Below are 26,170 nucleotides of genomic sequence, written 5' to 3' on the forward strand. Positions count from 1 at the left end.
AAATTGTAACAAAGATGTGATCCTGGCATTTAAACTTGCCATTTGCATTTAATATTTTCAATGAAACATAGTTATGAGGGTTATGAGTCATAGGTTCTGTAATACTATATATTTTTAGGAACATTATGGACTTAATAGGGTTTTGTGGATAAGACTGAGAATCCAGCCATTCACTTTCTCATTTTGTAGGAAAATATGTTTCAGGTTCCATAGAGACACCTTTACAGCCTAAGAACATAGCAAGGCTGAATAGTGGATAAAAGTGGGATGGCGATGGCAGACTCAAGTGAGACTGGGTTAGAATCTCAAATCCTTGGAGGCTGGCTGGATGGTTTTCGATACAGTCTCTCTAAGCCTTTTTTTTTTTTCCTCATCCTTAATAGTGGATGGCAGTACTCACCTTAAAATGTTATTGCTGAGTAAGATATTGCATTTGCAGCATAATACATGCCTTGGATTTATGAATGCTCAATGAATGAATGGTAGCTGCTATTATCATCACCATTGCCAACTTACTGGAGACTACATATAGTGATACACTAAGCTTTTCAGAAGTGGACTTGATATTAGTCAATAGCAAGCATCATGATTCTAGAGCACAATGTTTAACATGTATGCTAGTGCTTTTAAATTAGGTGACTATTCTTAAAAAGTTGCTAATGTGAATACCAGCATAAGCAGATGTCCTTTTAGTCCGTTTCAGGAATGAACTGAACATTAGAAGAAAGGTATCATATAACTAATACACTTGTACTGCTGTTTTCAAATCTGGTCTTTGCATAGGTTGGATTTCAGCCTCTAAAATTTTCATTAGGTACTTGTCAATAAAAATCTCAGGTATCTGTTCTTCACCTGGTAGCTTCCTTTTTCTTCTTGTATTTTGATCTCTTTGGAAATAGTTGCTTGCATTTTTCTGTGTTTAATCACTGTTATGAAAATATGAGGATATTAGAAATAAGCAAGTCTAACTAATGATAATCATGGCAAAAATGATTGCAATTTACTTTTCAAAAAGTTACAAGAGCCTGAGTGTAACAGGATATAAGAAAATACTGTATTTCTAGGGGAAACGAGTCATTAAGAAATCTCACATAGTTTTATTCTAAATTTATTGTAGAAATATTTTAATGAGAAAAATTGTTTAAAGATCTCCATTAAGAGCATATACATTTTTGTAGAATTCCAAATTAATATTTGTAAAATATTACACCATTATTCCAAATGAAAATTTGGCAGAGTTTTGAAAGATCTTGATTTGAATGAAAACTGTGAAGACAGGGATCACGTCTGTCTTACTGATTGCTATATTTCTCCTGCCTAGTATATTGTCTGACCCAAGGCAGTGCTCAATAAATATTTGTTGGATAATTTTTTTAAACTGAGATATAATTGACATATAACATTATATAGGTTTCAGGTGTACAGTGTAATGATTTGTATATGTTGCAGAATGATCACCACCATAAATCTAGTTAACATCTGACACCATGTACAGTTACAAATTTTTTTCTTATGATGAGAACTTTTAAGATTTACTCTCTTAGCAACTTTAAAATATACAATATTGTATTATTAACTATAATCACCATGCTGTACATTATATCCCCATATTTTTTTTACAACTAGATTTTTTTTTTTTTTTTTTGGCCACACAACGTGGCTTGCGGGATCTTAGTTCCCCAAACAGGGATCAAACCCAAGCCCTCAGCAGTGGAAGTGCAAACTCCTAACCACTGGCCTGCTAGGGAATTCCCCCCAACTGGATTTTTTTTTTTTTTTTTACCTTTTCACCGCCTTTGCCCATTTTGTAACCCCCTCCCCCCGCTAACACACACACACACACACACACACACACACACACACACACACACACACACACACACACACACACATACATATACATTTTCTGTATGCATTCATCCATTGATGGACATTTAGATTGCTTTTACATCTTGGATATTGTAAATAATGCTGCAGTAAACATGAGGTGCATATATCTTTTTGTTAGTGTTTTTGGTTTTTATTTTTTTTGGATAAACATCCAGAAGTGTAATTGCTGGATCATATGGTAGTTCTATTTTTAATTTTTTGAGGAACCTCCATACTGTTTTCCATAGTGGCTGCACCAATTTACATTCCCATTGGTTGAATAAATTTAATGAAAATATCTGAATGAAATTTAGGAAATCATCTCTTAAGTGGCCCCCATTCCTAGTACTTTCTTTCATCCATTGTGGGCCTTTCTTGAGGGATATTTAGCAATAAAATCAAGGCCTTTAAAACAGCCATATAGTTTAATCTAGTATTTCCTTATCTAGAAATTTACCTCAAGAAAGAAATTAAAGGTATATGTAAAGGTTCACTTCAGCGTTTAAAGTTTTTTTAAAAAAGCTTGACAGGGCTTCCCTGGTGGCGCAGTGGTTGAGAGTCCGCCTGCCAATGCAGGGGACACGGGTTCATGCCCTGGTCTGGGAAGATACCACATGCCGCGGAGCAGCTGGGCCCATGAGCCATGGCCGCTGAGCCTGCGCGTCCGGAGCACGCAGCGGGAGAGGCCACAACAGTGAGAGGCACGCATACCGAAAAAAAAAAAAAAAAAAAAACTTGACAAATAATTAGTGCTCATTTGCAGAAAGAAAAAAAGAGTTGAATGTTAATCGCACCATTTGATGTTAAGGTGACTTAACATTGGTGTATGTCTTTCTAGCTGTATGCGTATTTTTTACAGAGTTATTTATAACAGTAAAAAATTTGAGACCACCTAAATGCCTAACAATAAGAAATTAGTTAAGTAAATTACACTACACCCTTGAAATGCATTCACCTTATATAATTCAGTTTAAAAGGAGGCCGACCAACTGTGAATAGTCTTTCAGTAAAAAAAGGAAACAAAGCTGAATCTGATCAAGGCTTCATATCTACCAATTTATAGGAGCATGTTAACTGACATCATGGGCATCAGCAGAAAAATCCAGACTATGGCAAAGAAACTACAGGACAAATGGCCCAGTTTCTTTAAAAATAAAATTGCAAAGGGGAAAAACCTGGCGAGGGAGCCTGTACCAAAAGAAATTTAAAAGGCACATCAACCAACTGTAATATGCAGACCTTATTTGGGTCTCTGTTTAAAGAAACCAACTTTAGAAAAATTATTAAGAATGTATTAATATTTGTTTAAGCTAGGTGATGGCTAAATAGGATTCATTACTTTGCTAGTGAAATGTCCATATAAAATTTTTTTTAAAAAAATACAAAAAACAATATAGAAATATTTTGTCAGTATTTGGCTAGAGATAGTGAATTGCAGGTATTTTTATTAGTTTCTTTATGTTTTTCTATGATTTACAAGCTGTTTTTTTAACATTATTTGATTTACTGTCAATACTGAAACATCATTAGTGTTCACCATAAATTAATCTTTACCTTTTCTATAAGTATATTTTGTTCCTCAAGTTTTTCAAGATTATTTTAAATTTATAGTCTACTTTTAATCCCAGCAATATTCAAGAAGTCTGCTTCTTGAAATGTTAGGAATTCAGAGATAAGCAAGTATTTATAATGCTGATATTTGTTGTAATGTATAAATTTATTTTCTTGTTTCAGATTCCCAAATGCTGGAAAATCCTCTTTGCTAAGTAAGATTTCTCATGCAAAACCTGCAATTGCAGATTATGCATGTAAGTATAATTTACTTTGTTTTTTTAATGTGTAGAGGCAAATTTTTAAAGACTAATCTTTCTTCGAGTATGAAAAAAATGATAACTGGGGTAACCTTAGTTTGAAAACTCTTGGCAGACAGAGTACATGTATTTCCCATTAATCTTTGAAACCTTTATAGCTCTCAGCAAAGTTCCTAGTACTGCTTATTAGACACTTTGTTGCATTTATTTGTCTGTTGTATAATCATTATTCAGTTTAGTTAACAATTTTATGAGCACCTACCCTTTATCAAACACTGATAAATGCTACAAAGGCAGAGATCAATTCTTTCATTCATTTAGCAAGTATTTATTTCTAGGAACTATCAATAACAATAAATTCTGGAGTTACAAAGACTGGTAAGCAGAAGTGAATACTTCTTTTGTTTGGATTTTTATTGAACTTACAGACAAGTGGGGGAAGGCACATATCTCACTAATGAATATAAGAGAATATAATATGGTTCTATGAAAGAGTGCAGGTGACTGCTTTAGATTTCTTTGGGGAAGTGTGATGGTGGGGCTGAGATATGAGCAATAAATATGAGTTAATTGGTGACAGATAATGGAGGTGAGAGTCTTTCAGTCAAAGGAAATAGCATGTACACAAAGACTCTGTGGCGGCAGGGAGTAGATTTGTTTGTCTAGAGAACATGTAGTACGGGGAAGAGGGAATCAAGATGAGGCTAGAGATGCAGGTGGAGACCTGTGATATAGGCCATATAGGCTGTATTTGATCTCTGTGGCTTAAGAGCAGTTGATATCTTTTTAACAAGGGAAAACAGTGATTAGATATGCTTTTCAAAAAAGATCTATTGGCATGTAATGTAGAAAATGGATTGGTGTGGGACATAAATGGATCTGGAAAGAACAGTTAGTAGAACTGGCTATTGCAGTAGCTGGATGAGATATAATGGAAGCTTAGACTAAAAGTAGTGAATGAATATGGTAGGATCGTTGCCATCATTAAACAAAATGGCACAGAATGACATTAACATGGAAAATAAGATTAAACCATTCTAAAATTGATAAAGTAGAGTTAATTTTGTACTAACTGCTATAAATCACATGGCCAATATTTATTGTTACAATACAGGGGATTCTTGAGAAGGAAAGAAGAAGAAAAGCAAAAAGTCCTAGGAAGGAGGCTAGGGCAGGATTGATGAAGCGTGAGGATAACTAAATGAGAAAGGACCATAGAGAGATTTCTCCCACAGCCCACGTGATAGAAACCTAAATTCTGCCCCCACCCTCAGCACCTTTACCATGCTCCTTAAAGTTTGAGACAGGGACTTTGAGGCCCACTAATTAAATTACACCTGTGCCTTCAAAGATTATAAAAATCTATATTTTGTCCTTTTCCAAGTATATCATAAATAGCAAAGATAATTATACCTTTAATTTCAACAAATGAGAACATAATCTGAATTAGGTTGTTCATAGAAACGAAATATTATTTATTTTATACATGACGCTAAGACAATTTTGAGAGTATAAGCCTTTATTCTAGCCTCAATTTATTATTGTTTTTCTTTTAGTTACAACATTAAAGCCTGAACTCGGAAAAATTATGTATAATGATTTCAAACAGGTGGGTATTTTTAAAATAAGACACTTGGTTAGTAATGAAAGTACTTGCCTTAGTGCTTAGATTTTATAATATTTGGGAGTTTCTGTGGTGTTAGGGGGAAAAAGTAGCAGGATTTTGTTTCTGATAAGTGAAACCATGATCAAATCAATTCTGCTGACCACTATCAAAGTAAAAATATTGTATAAGAATATAATTTCTTGTTCTTCTAAAGTTTGGGTCCAGTTTGTCGTTACAACATTGATTGTATCTTAATTGCCTTAATCAGTTTGTCCTCATTGCAAGTCCATATTTTACTGCCATATTTGATTATTGATTTTCATTTCCTAAAAACATTTTCTAAAGTTCATGGATGTAATTTTACTCCAACTTAGTGTTTAAAAAAATTTTTTTTAATTGAATGGGATCCTCATCTTAACTAGCTATTAAAATTTATTTTTCCTTGCTACGGAAGAACTTTTGAATAATTAGAATAAAAACAAATTAAAAAGGAAAGTAACAAAATTTTAAAAATATGTAATGTATGCAGGTGCATCCCTTGGTATTTACCCAAATAAACTGAAAACTTAAGTCCACTCAAAAGCCCGCACACGGATGTTTGCAGCAGCTTTGTTCATAATTACCAAAACTTGGAAACAACCAAGATGTCCTTCAGTAGGTGAATGGGTAAATAAACTGTGTACATCTCAATAATGGAATGAGCCATCAAGCCATGAAAGGACACAAAGGAACCTCCAATGCATATTAGTACGTGAAAGAAGCCAATCTGTAAAGGCTACGTACTGTATGATTTCAACTATATGTCATTCTGGAAAAAGGCAATACTATGGAAATAGCAGAAAGGTCAATGGGTTGCCGAGGATTAGGAGGAAAGAAAGGTTGAATAGGCAGCACACAGGATTTTTAGGGCAGCGAAACTATTCTGTATGATACTAGATACATGTCATACATTTGTCAAAACCCATGGAATGTGTAAAACCAAGGATGAACCCTAATGTAAAGTATGGGCTTAAAGTGATGATGTATCAGTATACTTTCATATAATCCATTGACATAATTCAAAAGACATAGAAGATGTATATTTATAATAGTGGTATAACAGTAAAAATTTTTCAAAGCTTCGACAATTATATAGAATGTTAAATAATAATTAAAGTTATAAGTACAGGATAATATGAATTTAGAGAACAATATTTAGAGGAAAAGACAACATTATTGGTAATTTTTAAGGGAAATCAGTAGAAAACCTCAGGACATGAGACCTACATGTACATTGCTTTGTCACATAGCTCCAACTTTCTTTAAAACTGAAATTTTTAACCACACAGGCAGTATGTGTAGCAGTGTTTCTCATCCCTTACTGTACATCAGAATCATCTGGGTAGCTTAAGAACAACAATGATAAGTGAAGCCTGGGCCCCAGTGTTTTGAAACCAAACCCCTTGCAGATAGGGCTTGAGCATCTGTAGTTTAGAAAAGTTTCTTAGATAATTATGATGTGCAGTGAGGTTTGAAAACCACAAGTGTAGAATAATGGTTAGTAACTCTTGTAACCTCCAAAAGGAGTATAGTAACACTGTTTCCCTTACTTTTTAAGAGTGGTTAATAGTTCTGGTAGAATATGAACAATAAAGAAACAATGGTACCAAATAACCATTTACATATAGAATAAAAAAAACTACAGAGCTATACTAAGTCAATGTCTGCTGAATTAATATCCTTGTATACTTTTAAGAATTTAGAAAATTGAAATTCTTTGAAAAGTTCATACTGAACAATATAATTTATGGAATTCTAAAGAGAATTTATGTGATTAGTAAATGTTAAACTAAGCCATAAAATTCCTAGATTGTTAAAGTAAAAAATGGGACTAATTTCTGATAACAAAGGACTTTGATTCTTAATACATTAATCTTCTTATAAAGGTATCTTGGCTTTATAGAGATGCAGTGGTAATCACAAATTAAGAACTGTTTATAACTGAAATATCATGAAAATTGTTGGATGTAATTATATTTGTGTTTTCATATTTTTTTTTATTATCATACCATTTAATTTTGTGTTAGATATCAGTAGCTGATCTTCCTGGTTTAATAGAAGGAGCACACATGAACAAAGGAATGGGCCACAAATTCCTCAAGCATATAGAAAGAACTAAACAACTACTTTTTGTTGTAAGTCATATGCATATTAATGTAATGTTTAAATGAATGTGAGAACCAGTGAATTTAGTTTTCCTAGAAATTTTTTATAATAATAACATTTAAAGATAAAGTAGCAGCATATATTATTCCACTAAATCTATTTAGACAGGGGTCAGATACAGTTAGTAATTTTTATTTATAATATGGGTATGGAAGTGGCATTGTTTACTATGTCAGATGAAAGTTTGGCCATACTTGTCAGGTTTAATTCATTAAGATTTTCAATATACTGCTAAATTATATAGGATCAATTTCCTACTTCATTTCTGGTGTTGAGTTATATATGAGATTGTCTGTATTGGTATAAATTGTTTAATCTGTACTAGTTCCTCATTAATGATTGTGGTTTTATCAGAATAATTATAATTATCTTAAAACATCAATTTCTCTCATTTCGAGTTACTAAATTACCAGTAGAGTATAGATTGAGAAATTATTTTTAGCTTGAGCGAGTGAAACATTTCAAAACAGAATTGTATACCTGTTGTTCTTATGTTAAAAGCAATCTTTTTCCCTTTTTTTTTAGGTTGATGTTTCTGGATTTCAGCTTTCTTCCCAAACTCAATACAGAACTGCCTTTGAAACCATACTACTGCTTTCAAAAGTAGGTTTTCTGTTTTATATCTGGTCTAATATGTAGGCACATAGGACTGTATGGAATAACGTATGATAATTCGAATAAATATATAGTCTGCATCTACTTTTTAAAGCTTTGATGTTAAAGAATTATCTAAACTTGCTGTCTCCAGTTTTGTGATATTCACCTGCTCCTCAAACTGTTGTAATCATTAAAACCTTATTTGATTCCAAATCCCTGTTACATACTTCTCAGACTGTATCTTGCTTAACTTTTATTCCTATTTCTTAGACTATTTCTCAGTCTACTTTTTGGGTTCTCTAATACTCAGATATTTTGGTTATGTTTTAGATCAGCTGCCTATTGGACATCTTTGATTGGATGTCCCATTAACTTCTCAAATGTAATATGTAAAAACTGAACTCCTTTTTTTTTTTTTAATTCTCCAGCCTCCCCCAGAACTTTACTGAATATGTAAGCCAGAAACCTCGGTGGTAGCGATTCTATCTTTCTTACCACCTGTATCAAGCCCTGACAGTTTTATATCCTAAATTTCTCTGAAATGCAATTACTTGTCTTCACCCACACTGTTATAATCATCAACCCCTCTTACTAGAATGTTCTAAGTCCCTCCAGCTTGTCTCTCTGCTTCCAGTCTTAGTTCTCTCCAGGCTGTTTTATATGACAGCTAGAGTGATCTTCATTAAGGAACCAAGCAGATGTTTGTTCCCTGCTTAAAACACTTCGATGGTCTCCCATTGCTGTTAGGTTAAAGTCTAACATGAACATGGTTTATGAGGTCTGGCCAGGTTGGGTTCTTACCAAGCACTGTATCTCTGTTGTTCTCCTCCCTCCCCCCACCCCTGGCCACGCCCCATACATTCTATATCCAGCCAGTGATTTCTCTCTAACACAACATGATGTTGTTTATCTTCAGGACTTTTATATCCTATTTCATTTGCTACTTTTTGCCTGTTATTGATAACACTGCTGTGAACATTTGTGTACAGGTTTTTGTGTGGATATGTTTTCATTTCTCTTGGGTATATGGAATTGCTGGATAATGTGGTTATTCTATGTTTAACATTTTGGGGAACTGCCGAACTGTTTTCCAGAGTGACTGCAGCATTACACCATTTTACAATCTTACTAGCAACGTATGAAGGTTCCAATTTTTCCACATTAATGTCAACACTCATTATTGTCTTTTTATTTTAGCCTTCCTAGTAGGGATGAAGTGGTATTTCATTGTGGTTGTGATTTGCATTTCTTTAATGACAGATGATGTTGAGAAATGTGACTAATGATGTTGAGCATCTTTTTATGTGCTCATTAGCCATTTGTATGTCTTTGGAGAAATATCTATTCACATTCTTTGCCTATTTTTAAAATGGGTTGTCTTTTAATTGTTGAGTTGTAGGAGATCGTTATAATTTAGATACAAATCCCTTATCAGATATATGATTTGCAAATATTTTCTCCTATTCTTTCAGTTGTCTTTTCACTTTCTTTAGGTTGTCTTTTGAAGTACAGAATTTTAAATTTTAATGAAGTCCCCTTTGTCTATTTTTTCTTTTGCTCATGCTTTTGTGTCAGATATACGAAACCACTGCCTAATCCATAGTCACAAAGATTTACTTCTAAGCATACTTAACTTTTTCCAAGAATAATACAGGTATAACATTAAGCTGTCACTATCTAGTTCTGAATTTTATTTATGTGCTTACTAGACGTCCAGATATCTGTATTTGGCTCTAGGCACAAAATCACAACTGTCTAGGATGTCATGTGAGCTAAAATGTATTAACACATGACTTAACTAATAAGCATTTTCTGCATTTCCTTTGTTAATTAGTTTTGTGGTTATTGGGACTTACTGCATTTCAGAGGTGAGAATGGGCTCTAGATTACCCAGGTCTATAAAGTAAAGAAAGGCATTACCAAATAGGTCGTTTATATAGATATTTTAATAAAATTATTTGGTTTTTCTCTTTGACTTAAAGGAGTTGGAGCTGTACAGAGAGGAACTTCAGACAAAACCTGCGCTCCTGGCAGTTAATAAAATGGACTTGCCAGATGCCCAAGATAAATTCCATGTACTGATGAACCAACTCCAGAATCCTAAAGGTAAACCCATTCATTCATTTAGTGCCAATTTAATGAATATCTGCTATTTGCAGAGAGAGCTAGGTACTATAATCAGTAGAAAAGAAAACTGAAAGTTGCTACTCTTAAAAAAAACTATGTTTGAAGAAAGAACACATACCATATGAAACTTCTAAATAACACTGTAAAAAATAATATCCCATTTCAGAATGTGTGATATGGACAATAAGAGGAGACAGAAGGAAAGAAAGATTAATTTGAGCTGGAAATGTCAGGCATCATCAAGAAGTAAAACTTAAAGTGGGCTCTTAATAGGATTTGGATCAGAAGAGAATAAAGTCAGCATCTACCTGTGAAGTCTATTAACATATTTCACCAGTTCTAGAACTTCAGTCCCCTAGTACATCATGAATTTTAAAACAGAGCTAGTAGTTCTAAAAAGAGGTATGTATCTTTGCAGTGCCAGGTCTGTAGATCTCTGAAGAGTACTAATCTTCTAAAAAGAACTTGAGTCACTATGTATGTGTGGTACAGAATAATAGATGCTGTTACTCCAAAAGGATTTGTTTGAAATTTGTTTCTAAATGGACCATTATGTGTAAAGAAATTTAAAGGGATTCTCCATAGTTTTGAGTATTGACCTTTGCAGAACACTCTGTATCCTACAGTGATGATGCTTTCATTTTTCTGAGTCTAGTAGAGGACCTTTTGCACAAATGAGGAAAGTAGGGTGGAAGGTAAGTAGTTAACATGTTTTTTTGTTTTTTGTTTTTTTGTTTTGCTGTACGCAGGCCTCTCACTGCTGTGGCCTCTCCGGTTGCGGAGCACAGGCTCCGGACGCGCAGGCTCAGCGGCCACGGCTCACGGGCCCAGCCGCTCCGCGGCATGTGGGATCTTCCCAGACCGGGGCACAAACCCGTGTCCCCTGCATCAGCAGGCAGACTCTCAACCACTGCACCACCAGGGAAGCCCTTAACATGTTTTTAAATAGACCTAATCTCTCTTTTTATCCTTGGGATAAAAATTGGGGAAACTAAATTATAATGTACTAGGACTATCAGGCAGCACCAGAAGATCCTCTCTCCCCTCTCAAAATCTACCCCACACCCCGTATAATTTACATATTGGGCTGTCCTTGAGTTAATAAGTCACTTTGGGATATAAATATTCTCTGGAATATTTATAAATAAACCTTTATTCCTTAATGTCATTTGCTTTATGAGGTCATTAGATCTATTTGCTGGCTGGTCTTGCAGAAAAGGGAATTTTCAGAGGAGGTACCAGAAGGGAGGGTAATTCAGGAGTTTGTGGCTATTTTGGACCATTATAAAACAATGTAGTCCCCTCAGTGATAATTCCTGAGTTAGCCTGTCAGACTTCCTTGGGGGTAAATGAATCTCAGAATCCAAGCTCTGTGTTGGTTTGGCTAACCTCTTTTAGGCAGCCTTTCCAGTTCATGTCAGTGTTGATCCATCCCATCAGTATGGCATCCCTACTTCTGTTGCCTTGGTGGCAGGGAAGAACGAAAAGTTATATAATGGCTGTCAGCCCCTGTGGGGTGATAGATTGGATTCATCTAAAATGATGAATTGAACTCCTTGAACTCTTTTCAATTTTAGTATGGCTCACAGCACCAGTGATGATAAGCCATTAGGACAATTAAAGGCCACCTGTGTGCTGAAGCAAGCTAGAATATCCCAAATCACAAATGATGTTATGTTATAGGAAAGTTCTTTCAGAAAATCTATGTTGTCTTACTTTATTGAACCGCCCCAAAACAAAATTTATTGCTTCTGTAAGTAAAGCATCTTCTGTGATTCATCTTTTACTTACACTTAATTTTGTTTAAAATATATTCATGCAACAAATATTTATTAAGTACCTGTCATGTGCCAAGAACCTTACCATTGTCATGAGTAAAAACCAAAGGTTCTGAGACCTTATTAGAAAGAGAAGGAAAAAAGAAATTTAAAATGCTTAGTTTTCGTTTCACTGGTTCACAAATCAAACCTCTAGCATAGTTTTGATTTACTTTCAGAGACAGTGAAAATCAGCCTAGTTTTGTGTTCTTTGTTTCAGATTTTTTGCATTTATTTGAAAAAAACATGATTCCAGAGAGGACCGTGGAGTTCCTACACATCATCCCCATCTCTGCAGTTACTGGAGAAGGAATTGGTGAACTAAAGAATTGTATAAGGAAATCTCTGGATGAACACACCAACCAGGAAAATGATGCATATCATAAGAAGCAGTTGCTTAATTTACGTATTTCCAATACAATATCTTATAGTGAGCTACCATCAAAGAATGCTGTTACTAGTGCCAGAATAGATATAACTTAAATCTGTTAAAAGTGATACTGAAATTGCGTTCATTTGGACATGACATACTTTTTAGAAGGTTAGTTGTTACTAACCTGGTGTATATGCCATCATTCAAGAACCATACTTTTTAAAGATGTTTTGTACTTAAGTCTATCAACAGTAAAAAAAGTAACTGAGGGTTAAAAATGACAGTTTATTATTTTATGGCCAATTCACCTATAATAAAATCCTATAATATTCCTGTACATATGTTTCTAGTGAGATCATTTTTTTAATTATATAAAGGATTCCTTATGAGCAACTAGGTTTTGTTTGTTTGTCTTTAAGTCTGTCATGTACCTGGTTCTACTAAATATATAATAGTTCTCTTTTTTGGAAAACCTCAAACCCTAAATTTGAACATATTCAGTGATAATAAAGACCATTGATAATCAGTAGATAGATCTTTGCGATTTCAGCTTTTGGAAAGTTTTCTTTCTTAAGAGTTTTTTTTTTTTTTTTTTGCGGTGTGCGGGCCTCTCACTGTTGTGGCCTCTCCCGTTGCGTGCTCCAGATGTGCAGGGTCAGCGGCCATGGCTCACGGGCCCAGCCGCTCCGCGGCATGTGGGATCTTCCCGGACCGGGGCACGAACCCGTGTCCCCTGCATCGGCAGGCGGACTCTCAACCACTGCGCCACCAGGGAAGCCCAAAAAATAAATTTTAAACACTTAAAGATTTATTTTGAAATAAATATTATAACTGCCATTTATTCTGTCCTTAATACTTTTTTGTTAGAAAGTATTGTTGTAGTACTGAATCCTTAATTGGATCCTTAATTGTTATAGTACTGAATGGCCAGGGTATCAGTACACTGTGTTTTACAAATTTTTACCAAGTACCAGTCATTCTTGCAGAGCTTGCTATTTCAGAGTCATTTACCATCACAAATTACAAATTTATGCTACCAGACACAGTCAAGTATCCAACTGTGAGGCTGGATCTGTGCTCTGAAGATCTCACCTATGAAAAAAAATTTTTCAGAAATCTATTGTTCTTTTTGTAATATATCCATATTATTTATCATAGCGAAATGACCTTTTTGTAAAATAAATGTTTTCTTTTAAGTGGTAAACATGTATTATATAATCAAGGGGGAAAATCTGCTTTTATGATGGGCAAAATTAAGTCAAGGGTATTTTATTTCAGGATTTATCCAGTTATCCTGTAAAGTTATGTTTTCTTTTAGCTCAGTGTTCATTTGCTTTGTGAGGATAGAGGTCAGAGAAAGTTAATGAAAACTACAGATTTTTTTTCTTGCTAAAAATGTACACAAAGACGTGGAGTATTTTCCAAGTAGTTTCACAGGGTTTTTGCAAAGTTCAGATAAAATATTCAGTTAACAAAGTTAAGTTCCATCAGGAAATTTGTAATACCATTAAGGTACATTAAAAATAATGTTTCAAAGCAACAGCATAGAAATATACTTACAAGTTATAGCTTAAAAAACAAAATGAAAATGAGGAATAATATAAATTGGTAAACTTTATACAAAAGACAATTTCAAAAATATGGCAACATTTTTTTTGAAGTCCAAATTGTTAAGTTGGATGGTAGGTACATGAGTGTTTTGGGGTTTTTTTTAAACTTTTTGTGATCGAAAATATTTTATAATTACAAAAAAGTATTTGCCTTACAAACGTTTATATACCTTGGGAATTAAGAGGTGAACATAGTTGATAAATATTGGCAGACAATATGCTACAATCTTTACTGCAGAGTTTAATAATGAAAAATATCTATTTTTTTTTCTTAAAGAGATATTTCAGGGAAGCGTTCTATTTATTTTCTGTTTTGTGATCGGAGGTAGCAAGTACAGGGAAAGTATCAGAGGACTCTTTTTAGCTTTGAGTGAGTGTCACAAGCCAGCTGAAGGAAAAGCAAAATCAAATAGGTAATAGAAATGAGAAAAGGAGAAAGAAAAGTATGTATGTTGGAAAGTTGGAGTATTTCCTTGTGGATAACTTAGGAGTAAAAGATGGGCTCATTGCCTCAGTTGGATGAGAAGCCAGCAGCAATTTCAACTACCTTTTCTGACTATAACCACTAATTTTAGGCTGTCCTAATTTAAAAAAAATTTTTTCTGTTTCTCATTGTAAGACAGTTGCTTAATTAATAGTTGTTGGGTATTTGGAAGACTTCAAAGGAAGTAATCTCCTTTGTGTATATTATTAATGTGTTCGTAATGGAAATGAAATCTTTTAGGGTACCCAGATACCAAGCTATGTGAAACATAGGTGTTATCTGAATCATGTCCTTTCCTTTGAAATACTTGGAATTTGAAGAACAGGATATGCAATTTATATTACAACTAATTCTGGAGCAAATATAGCAAGGCAGTTTTTTCCTATTTATTTTGTAAACTCTGAGTGCACTGGAAGTTGAAAGCAAAGGACAAGAGCTTCCTTTGTTCATGGCACATATTTCAATATATTTTTCTGAAATTGTCAGTATCTTCTGACCAGTGCCTTCATTTTCTTATTTGTTGTCAAACATTGTTATTGGTATTATTTCTATATAAAAGGCTTTAGAAAGGCCATGGTGTAATATTCTTACATTAAGAAAAAGGATATGATTATAAAGCTAAAACATACCTTCAGTTTTATTTGTTTATGGTTTGCTACAAATTGAGGGAGATTGAAAATATCTTAAATCAAGAGCAGACATTGAGTAAAAGCTTATGGCTTTGGATGGATTTGAAACATGATTAAATGATAGAGTAAATAAAAGCCCCTGGTCAACCAAATCCTAATGGGGGGAAATAAGAGTACTGCATGATTTAGTCTCAGCTTCAAAAACAAATCTTTCTGTGAACTGGTATTACTCCCAGGGTCAAGAGAAATAGTAAGAACAATACTGAGCAACACATGGCCTTTCCTATAAAAATATGAACCAGAAAACTCCCAAACTTAAAAGAACCATTAGTGGCATAATCCCAAATTTGTAACACGTTCATCAAATGTTTAACATACAGGTTTTTCTTTAAAAATGGGGTATATGGGCTTCCCATAAAGCAGAAACTAACACAGCATTGTAAAGCAATTATACTCCAATAAAGATGTTAAAAAAAAATCCATACAATAAATAGTGGTGGTGGGAGGAGGGGTAATAGGCATGGTAAAAGACAAAAGATTTAAAACACCTGCAAGCAATTCCAGGAAAAAGCCTTCAATTATTGTACTTTAAGCCAATTCTGTTGTACAGTCCCGTCCACTCCCGGCTCCCTCCCCTCTTCACTAGTAACTTTATTAAAGATCAGGAACAAGTGCTGTAGTCCTACCTATGTTATAGTAGATGACACATTCCTCACTTTTTTTTTTTTCAAGCAAGGGGGAGCTCATTCTGTGTGCTGCAGCACTAGGAACCGAAAACAAGAAACAGGTGCCCTTGCTCGCTCGCCTAACAGTTTTTAAAGTGACATCTCACTGCTTGATTTATCCAGAACCTTCTTCCCTTATTTCCTGTATTAGCTTGCTAAGGCTGCCATAACAAAGTACCACAAACCGAGGACTTAAACAGCAGAAATCTTCTGTCTCCTCCAGTTCTAGAAGCTGGAAGTTGGAGATAAAGGTGCCAACAGTGTTAATTCCTTCAGAGAGCTGTGGAGAGAGAATCTTCCATGCCATTCACCTAGCGTGTAGTGGTTAGCTGGCAATCTTTGGCATTCCTTGGCCTATAGAAGATCACCCCAATTTCTGCCTTCACCTTTGCATGGCATTCTGTGTGTGAGGTTGTCTTCAGATTTCCCCTCTTCCTAAGGAAACCAGTCATATTGGATTAAGGCTAATACTAAGGACCTCTTTTTAACTTGATTACCTCTGTAAAGACCCCGCCTCCAAATAACGTTATATCCTGATGTACGCTGAGGGAGTTAAGACCTCAGTAGATGAATTTTTGAGGGACATATTCAACCCACAATGCTTCCCTTCTTTTCTTTCTACACTTCCCAACTAATAGTAAAAATTTACTTCCCAACTATACTTGACAACTTCCCAATTATAATGTTATCTATTATTTTTATTTGACAGTCTCCTCTAAAAACAAGTTTATGGGTTTTTTCATTAAGTTTGCTGAATTTCAGTTATGGAGTTGGAGAGATACTATGGTGAGATATGACTAACACATGGAAAAGGAACAGTGTGTGCAAGTTAATTTACAATTTGAGGTTGAACTGTGTAGTTTACTATGTAGTTTAGAGAAGATACAAATATTCAGAGCAGCAGGGAGGTAGGTAGGATTTGAGTGAGCAAAGAGGATAGTATGAGGTCATTTCAAGTTCAGGAATAGCTTCAATGAGCAGTTAGATTTAAGTAAGATCTTAGAGGCAGAAATCCAAAAATAGGAAACTGTCCTGAGTCTGGAGAATTCTGAATAGTGACAGCCACCTTTTAGGAAGATCTACCACTTAACCACTTCTTGACTTTGGGCAAATTATTTAACCTTTCTGCATCTCAATTTCTTTGTCATTAATATGAGGTTATAGTGATTAAATTAGAGAGTCCATGAAAAAGTGCTTGGTATATATTCAGTGTTATCTATTATTTTTTTAATTGATAATATATGTAAGGAAACTTAAAATATCTTTATGTGAAGAAGTGAAAGCAGCTGGTGGACAGTGAATTAATCAGATAAACTAGAAGAAAGGTAGAAATGTTGATGTTTCCATATCCAAGGAAGAAAAGTTTAGGGGAAAAAGGTGCTCTGAATTGTGTAATGTGGACCTGAAGCCGGTGGAAGAGAATTAGGACCAAAAATAAGCCTTTGGATTCAAGCAGAAAAGGTTATTAGTGACTGTAGTAGGCAGAATAATAGTCCCCTAAAGATGTCCTCTTTCTCCTCTCTGGAATCTGAATATGCTCTGTTACAGAATTAAGGTTGCAAGTCAGATGACCATAAAATAGAAAAATTATCCTGGGTAGTCCAGATGGGTCAATTTTAATCACAAGGGTTCTTAAAAGCTACAAGAGGGAGGCAGAAGAATGTAGGGTGAAGTGATTTAGATGTTGAAAGACTCAACCAGTCATTGCTGGGTTTGAAGATGGAAGGGGGCCACAAGCTAAGGAATGTAGGTGTCCTCAGGAACTGGAGAAGTAGAAGGAAAAGGAGATTTCCCTGGAGATTCCAGAAAAAAACACAGCTCTTGCTTCCAGAAAAAAACACAGCTGATACCTTGATTCTAGCCCAGGGAGACCCTGTCAGATTTCTGACCTCCAGAACTGTAAGATAATAAATTTGTGGTGTTTTAAGCCACTGAGTTTGTGGTAATTTGTTGAAGCAGCAATAGGAAACTAATAGAGTAACTAAATGAGAATCTTTGTAGAATTTTGAAGATGAACGGTATATTGCAGTGAACTTGGAAGCCAGGATTGTTAATTGCTCAAAGTCTTACCTAAAGTACTTCTGAGAATGATATTCCAACATTCTAGTCCCACTACGGCATGTAAGTATTTCACTTCATCTTTTCCATACCAAAGGCAGGCTAACCATAGACCTGAACTTGATCAATAAGTCTAAAAATAGGGTTGTCTTCCCTTTCTTTTATAGCTTTAAAAAAACATATTATCAACTACATATACATCTCAGCTAAAGTCTGCTAACAAGGTAGTCATCAATGACTGGGAAATAAATTATAAAATGATTTTGTACAGTTATTTTATTCAATTCAGTTTTATAGATTAGAGAACTGAAGTTCACAGCAAAGAATCCTGTGTCATATCGTCATCATCCATCTGCTATTGCCAAAGCTGGCCTGGAGCCCAGAGCCTTTTTGTACCCAGAGATCCTTTTACCACCCAATGCTGTCGCTCTTTCTCATTGTTACGTCTCTAGGTCTGGCTTTGGGATCGGATTGCTTCTGGCCTTAAATCACCTTACATCCTCTGAAGCAATATGGAAGATGAGAAAGTGGTAGCAGTGCATGGATAGTAGCCTTTTTCATTACTAACACATAGTCCTGTTACTAGAGCAACACAAAAATGTCAAATGGAAATAGCAAATATGTAAAGTCCTTATTGTGTGTTAGACACGTATACTGTCTATGTATAGTAACTCATTTAATCCTCACCATAGTTTCTGATATAAATACATTATTATTACAGATGAGATCCTGAGCTACAAAGAGGTTAACTTACCCAAGGTCATACAGTGGCAGAATAGGATACGGATGGATGCCATCCTTTACTTTCATTTAAAACTATGATGCTTTTTCTCAAACTTTTTATTTTGAAAATGTTCAAAGGTACAGAGAATGTGAATAGTACAATGAACACCCGTATACTTACTCTCTCGAGATTTAACGATTATCAATATTTGCCACATTTACTTTATCTCCATTTATGTGTATGTGTGATCATGACACTTCAGCATCTGCCCAGGGCAGGCCACCTCCAAATATGCCTCAATGGCATATTGACCGTTTTTTTTGTTGTTGTTGTTTTTTTGCGGTACGCGGGCCTCTCACTGCTGTGGCCTCTCCCGTTGCGGAGCACAGGCCACAGACGCGCAGGCTCAGCGGCCATGGCTCACGGGCCCAGCCGCTCCGCGGCATGTGGGATCCTCCCGGACCGGGGCACGAACCCGCATCCCCTGCATTGGCAGGCGGACTCTCAACCACTGCACCACCAGGGAAGCCCATATTGACTGTTTTGAATTAAAGTTGCTTGAGAGACAGCAGGTGGGAAAAAAAATGATATAAAAACAAAAAAACACTCTGACCCTCCCTCCCCCTTTCCCACTGAAAGTGGTAAATAAATCACTTAGTGGGAAATATTTACTTGGGTACCCAACTAAAAACTATTTTTAGTTTTGTTTCCTTTAACTGTTTCTTAGACCTATAATTCAAATCTGGACGGAACTGAAGGTGCTAGAGGAATGGTGGACGTGGGAAGCGGAGCAGAGGGCGGGAGGTGGTCCCAGGATATTGCGGGGGACTCCGGCCCAGTGGATTTTGGGAATTGTAGTCTCCCAGTCATCCAGGACATTCTGGTTTAGGGAATCTGACTACGAGTCCCAGAAGCCTCCGGTGTGGCTCGCTGGGAACGCACTTCCTGGGACGCGGAGAGGGAGACGCTCTAAGAGGTTCCTCAGTGTGGGAGAGTAAAATGCTCTGGATGTGAGAAACAGGTAGGTCTGGTCAAGAATGTTCCAATTTCTGGGTCTTTTGCATAAGTAGTTGAGGATTTTGTGTAAGGCTGCTTAAACGACGGGAGTCATTTAGCCTTGAAAGATGCTGACCACATTTGCGGACGTGAACACTGAGTGAGGAGGTATTTGGTAGAGCTCTAAAAAATTATTTTGGACCCAGGAGTATGAAAATGTCTAGGTGTCTGGTCGGGGCAGCCAGGGGCTTGGGGCTTGCCTGGCCGGGTGTGCGGTGTGGAGCTGCAGGTTGCTATTTTTGAATCAGCAGCTCATGCTGGTTGTGTAATGATGACCTGCTCACTGTTCAACCCACTCAGTGTTGCAGAGATGGGTTTTTCTGAGAGCGTTCATAGTCACTGTTGCGGTCTCTTTCCATTGGTTCTAACCCGGAAAGCTCTTTTTTTTCTCCTTTTTTCTGCTCGCTCTGGTGCTCCTGAGGACACAGCTCAAAGGGAGTGAGAGGAGGGTGGGGGGGAGGGGAGGCTTCTCTGGAAGCTTGATTTGCTTTCCTCTGAAGCCCAAGTTCTGTGTTACAGGCTTTGCAAGAGGCTAGTCACGACATTAGAAAGCCAGACTTGGTGACCCCACTTAAAAATGATTGCCCAGAGATCCTGTTGTGTGTTTTCTATTGTAAAAATGATTTCACTTAACTTTGGATTGAGCAGTTGTGCTTGAAACCAACCCAGACATACATCTGGAAAAGAGAAGAACAAAAACAAAAGCAAAAAAAACACCTGATTGAAATCACTTCTGTGCAGACTGTTGGGAACATCATTCTACTTAATGATCATAGTAGGACTAGTGATACAGCCTTAACCCAGGAAGTTTTCAGGTGTTTACAGGTTTTCCTTCTCATCCTCCTATTTGAGGTAAATAGTATTTGAAGAAAAAGTTGTTGATGCTTAAGAAAGATATATAGAAACGTTTAAATGGCGGGTTGAGCTATTGGTGGAGCTATAAACAAAAAAACATTCTAGATGCAAATTTTAGTAGGCACAGTGCGAATCATCTTGGACTAGTTTTGTTGTCAGTATCCTTTTTAAAGGTATAAAAGAAACATCATGAATATCTTTTATGCCAAGACAACTAATCACACATTGTTTCATCAGTCCTCCATTCTTTCACTATAGTCATGAAAGGATCTAAAAAATTAATTAAATATTGATCATCTATTTCCAGGACAGTAAAGTGACTTTTATCCTTATTTTCCTTATCTTTTTGAATCACAAAATGAGGGTTAATTTTTTCTTCTGTATCTCACATATAGATATTGTGTGAATTTAAGAATAAACTGCCCTTTTTTTTAAAACTCATTGACCACCTTTTTTGGTTTAAGATTTCATTGATTTCAGATGATTGCTAATTATTTCTCCTAATGCCCTGTGAATTCAAATTGAGTTTTTAAACTAGTACCATATTAATCTGAAGTACTTTTCCTATTTCTTTAGGCCCAGATCATCTGTGCTGTGTGTTCAGATGTGCATATATTTCTTCTAAGTTGATTAAAGTTGTTTTAGAGCTATCAAGTACCTCAAAGAGTAAGTACATTCCTTGATTATATCTCTTCCTTTTGCTACCATATATCAGATGACACTTTTTTCTCTTGTTTAACAAAATAAAGTTATAGGACAGACCTCCATTGCAAGTGCTATGTTGATGATCTACAGTTTCTAAGAAAACCCAAATTATGGTAGAAGGGACTGCTAGTGTTACTATCAAGGATTAATATAGCTGCTATTACAGATGTGTTCTTATGTAGCTATTCCTTAGAATTTTTCCTGAAAAAATACAATAATGGGTCTGGGGCTTCCCTGGTGGCGCAGTGGTTGAGAGTCCGCCTGCCGATGCAGGGGACACGGGTTCGTGCCCCGGTCCAGGAAGATCCCACATGCCGCAGAGCGGCTGGGCCCGTGAGCCATGGCCGCTGAGCCTGCGTGTCCAGAGCCTGTGCTCCACAACGGGAGAGGCCACAACAGTGAGAGGCCCGCGTACCAAAAAAAAAAAAAATAATAATAATGGATCTGGTAATTCTTTAAGATCTTAGCCACTATTCCTGCTCCAAACTTCTTTGAACTCTATTCCAAACCACAGGAAAGATATTCTTTTGAAAATATTTTTATTTGAAATATCTTTGGTAACCTTTAATTGTGTACAAAAATTTATCCGTCTACTTCTCTGCAAGTCATTGTGGAACAGTTAGATGACAAATGTGAAGTGGGTGTTTTGAACAGAGTTCTTGTCTGATTTGGTCAGTAACTACTGTGAAAGAGAATGCTCTCAGATAAACCTATCAATAATCATTACAGACTTAAATTCCTGACCCTATTCTGCTTTACAAAGGGCTTTACTATTTATGATCTCACAGCTACCTTGGGGGACACTTGAGAAATTTAAGATGCAGAGGACATAGGTGACTTTCCCAGTTTGCAAATGGTAGTTTATGACTGGCATATGAGTCTTGGGGTTGCCTGGGTTACAATACTAAGCTGCCTCCCAGATGGAAACAGCAAGCGGACACATCTGTATATACAACCCAGCTCAAGACTGTCAGCCAGCTAGTGTGGCTGCTCCTCAGATTGTTAAACTGTGTTCTTAGCCTTGCACATTTGCTGCAGTCGCTTTTTGCATATGGCAAAAAGTTTTTTTTTTCCTCATTGGGAGAAATATTTTAAAGAGGAAATAAAAATATAATAAATTGTTTAACTTTGATAAGCAAACATTAATTTGATATATGAACCAGTCTTAGTGGCAAGGGGCGAATCCCGTATGTAACATACCTGTTAAGTTGAAAACATTAGAATCAACAGAGCCGTAATTGATCGAATCTCTAACCACTGTGGAAGTTAACGAGTGTCGCCAAACTTAGATATGTGTTTCTACAAGCATAGGCTGTATATAAATACCTGGGAATGGCCTCATCTTTCTTGGGAAGTTTCTGGGGGAAGAAAATGAACTTTATTTTTAAAAACGAGAGGCTTTGGCCAATAAAGAATGGAAAGCAGGGGCACATTCTAGAAGCAGTTTGAAGGCTTCAACACACAGAATATGAATGAATGAAATGAGTGGAACTGATCCTAGAGCAAATTTTTAACTTCCTATGTCCTGACCATACTCACATGGACCTTCCATTTGTTTGTTCATTCATTCAATAAATAATTGAGTGCCTTCTATGTGCCAGTGTTGGACACAGTGAATAAAACAGAAGGCTCTCTGTCCTCCTGAAATTTACAGTCTGGTGAGGAAGATAAACACTGAACAGGGAATATAAGCATAATCACTGCTACCAAAGAAAAAGTACGAAGGTGTAACTAGGGGCAGGCGGAAGGTGAAGGGTGGGGGAAGAGAGGGGAGGTTTAGGGTCAGACTCCCTGGAAACCAGAAAGATGAGTACGAGTTAGCTAAGCAAAGAATAGGATGGGATTAAGAAAGTTGTAGGAGGAAAAACAGCATGAGAAAAAGCCCTTAGCCAAATTGAAAAACAAAATTTGAGAAGTTAAAAGAAAAGCAGAATGGCTACATAGACTGTAATATGTAAGGTGGGAGAATGACACAATAAGGAGATTGAGAATCTGGCAGGAACCAAATGGTGGGATTTAAAACTTTGGAAACTATGGGAAAGATTTAAAACTTTATTCTGAGGAAGCTCTTCAATAGGAAGCTATTGAATGGTAAGAAATGTAGTGAAATGATCAGATTTGCCTTTGAAAAAATTATACCAGATTCGAAATTAATTGGTATAGCTCTAAGAGTCAGCATTATCTTTCAGTTTTAAATCACTAAACATATTCCTTTTCCCAACTATCCCTATAAAATTGTTACTTCATCTCTCTAGTGAGATATACTACTCACCATCAAATCATACAAATGTGGAGTTAAGAGCAGCGTATAAAAAGTAAAGCAGCCAAAGAAAGTTACAAAGAGCAAGGACATTAATTCCAGCACTGAGACTGAAATTTAGTTAAATAGAGGTTAATAGTATTTCCCTTCTGAGAAATGCCATGGTATACTTGTTGGCTCTCTAAAATAGGACTGTTGGGCTTCCCTGGTGGCACAGTGGTTGAGAGTCCGCCTGCTGATGCAGGGGACACGGGTTTGTGCCCCGGTCCAGGAAGATCCTACGTGCCGCGGAGCGGCTAGGCCCGTGAGCCATGGCCGCTGAGCCTGCGTGTCCGGAGCCTGTGCTCCATAACGGGAGAGCCCACAACAGTGAGAGGCCCGTGTACCGCAAAAAAATAAAATAAATTAGATAAAATAAACTAGGACTCTTCGTTAGTCTCTGGGATCTGAGCTAAGAATACTTCAGCAGACGCAAGTTCAGGGGACTAATATAACACTTGTATTGATTTGATGCAGGATAAATTTGAACATACTTGATACTGAAATAGATATTGACTATTGACCCACCTCTCTTTATTAGTGTCATTTGATAGTCTGTAGGCTAAGAACTACAGAAATTATTTATCAATAACAAAGTCATTCATACTGATCTTGTTTCTCATTCCATTTGCGTTGTAGGAATTAGGGGCACAGGGCAGCTTGATTGAAGAAATCTCAATTACATTGATACTCCGAGTATTTGTCCCCTACCTCTGAAAGCAGGAAGGAATTGTGATTGGGTTAGGACTTTGCATGGGTTATCTGAAGGAGTTCTGAAGCTTTGAAAGAAACTGGGGGAACCTTTTTCTTACATCTTCACAACATTGATTAAATCTTCATTCTCTTTCATTGCTCAGTTTTTCTCTAACACTGAATGATACATTTTTATGAACAGGTATCTTATTGGGTCACTTTGCTTAATACCTAACAATAATCACTTGATATGTAATAATCAGACATCTCTTTCATTATTAGCATTTTGAGTTCTTATAAAACAGCATATTCTTTCACTCAGTCTGACTGTTAACACACTGGGGCAAGGTCCAGATCTTAATGGCCTCAGTGTCCCTCTAAGGCCTAACAGAGTGTTTTGCATGTGCTAGATACTCAGTAAATACCTGTTGAATGAAGATTGCTTAGTAATGGCTACTTCCTTGTCCAGTTCTACGTCATTAATAGCCTACCTTTGTGAGTTGCTGTGGCCTTGGGTCGGGGCCCAGTATTTATTTATTCACATATTCCTAAAATGACTCTTGTGCCAGGCACTATGCAGGTTACTTACAGTATACTGGGGGCACAGGCAAATGAGCAGAAACCAACAGGAAGCTGGATTCTAGAGACTGACATCAGTAGTGGCATTTTCCAGGGTAAACATCCTCAAACTTGCACCAGAGTTTCCATTGTTGGACTAAGGTGGTCGGTTGGTTGCTAAAATTAAGCATTTAAAATTTGCAGGAAAAAAGTAAGTTAGGACCATAATTCCTCTGTTTGAAGTATTTTCATCCATAACATTTTCTTAAACATTACTACTTTTGGTAATATTGACAGAAGACAACATGATAAACAAGTAGTAAACTAAGGACAGAGAAACTTAGAACTAGTTATGCTTAACTTGAGGACTTTAAAAAATGGTCACTTGTGCTTAAACTCTGATTTTTATATTGTACACTTATATATGTGTATATGTGTATAGGTATGTACACATACGTGTATGTTTTCTGCTAGTAAAATTATTCCTAGTTCGTGTGATTGCATTAAATATATAGTAAATTAAAGTAGTCTGTTCTGTTGTCTCATAGGAGGCATGATGGAAGGCAGAGAAAATACATTTGAGTGGTGTTTGGAGAGTGAGTTTCAAACTCTTGAAGAAATAAAGCTGAATAATATACTGGTTTTTATAATTTGTCATATACAGAAAAAGAACACAGCCTTTTAATTTGAGATGAAAGGCCTGGCTACTTTTTTTCTTTTTCCTTATGATAGCATTAATAGAGATAGGTTGTCATTACTTCAGAAATCTCTGTGTTCATTTTATATGAGTAGTAATAGTAGACTAACCAATCATAGTATATTAGTATAATAACCAATAACCAATAGTTTAATAACCTGAAATGCATGCCTGTCATCTTGAACCAGTAGATGAGTAGAATAATTTCAGGGACCTTTTTTCTCTCTTTTTCATTTGAGTAACTCATTGGAGAGGCGTCTATTTATGTTTTGTGGTTTTCTGGTATGCCTGGTATATAGGAATGAGATGTTTGCTTTTTTTTGATTTAACGTTTATTCAACAGATGTTCTATGAACTGCTCCAGGATGCCAGGCACTGAGCTGATCACTGAGTGCTAAGAAGTAGTTAACGCTTGCATCACACTTACAAGGCGCCAGATGTAACTTTAAGCATTTGACATTTATTAACTCATTGAATACTTAGAAAACCCTGTGAGGTAGGCACAGTTTTCCCATTTTACAGATGAGGAAAATGAGGCACACAGAAGTATTGTTATTGACCCAAGGTGACTGGTCACTTGGCTAGTAAGTGAGTAATTGGGGATTGGAACCCAAGCAGTCTGGCTCAGAGTCTGCCCTCAACCACTCTGCTGCCCTGTAGTGCTTCTTTCCC

At 36.2% G+C, this 26,170-nt stretch overlaps 2 protein-coding genes across 2 annotated transcripts in view; both read left to right on the forward strand.

The window, feature by feature from the left end:
- Nucleotides 1–12,932, forward strand: part of GTPBP10 (GTP binding protein 10) — a 20,266-nt gene extending 7,334 nt beyond the window's left edge. Inside the window, exons 5-10 of the mRNA XM_007452054.1 lie at nucleotides 3,604–3,677; nucleotides 5,237–5,289; nucleotides 7,353–7,460; nucleotides 8,017–8,094; nucleotides 10,071–10,194; nucleotides 12,253–12,932. Coding sequence (XP_007452116.1) covers nucleotides 3,604–3,677; nucleotides 5,237–5,289; nucleotides 7,353–7,460; nucleotides 8,017–8,094; nucleotides 10,071–10,194; nucleotides 12,253–12,515 — 700 coding nt within the window. The 3' untranslated portion in view covers nucleotides 12,516–12,932. The remainder of the gene's footprint in view (nucleotides 1–3,603; nucleotides 3,678–5,236; nucleotides 5,290–7,352; nucleotides 7,461–8,016; nucleotides 8,095–10,070; nucleotides 10,195–12,252) is intronic.
- Nucleotides 12,933–19,639: 6,707 nt separating this feature from the next.
- Nucleotides 19,640–26,170, forward strand: part of CLDN12 (claudin 12) — a 10,321-nt gene continuing 3,790 nt past the window's right edge. The window contains exons 1-2 of the mRNA XM_007452055.1: nucleotides 19,640–19,656; nucleotides 21,123–21,212. The gene's annotated coding sequence lies outside the window, so the exon portion shown is untranslated. The remainder of the gene's footprint in view (nucleotides 19,657–21,122; nucleotides 21,213–26,170) is intronic.

This window comes from Lipotes vexillifer, unplaced genomic scaffold, assembly GCF_000442215.2.
Source record: "Lipotes vexillifer unplaced genomic scaffold, Lipotes_vexillifer_v1.1 scaffold161, whole genome shotgun sequence".
In the NCBI taxonomy this organism is placed as follows: Eukaryota; Metazoa; Chordata; class Mammalia; order Artiodactyla; family Lipotidae; genus Lipotes; species Lipotes vexillifer.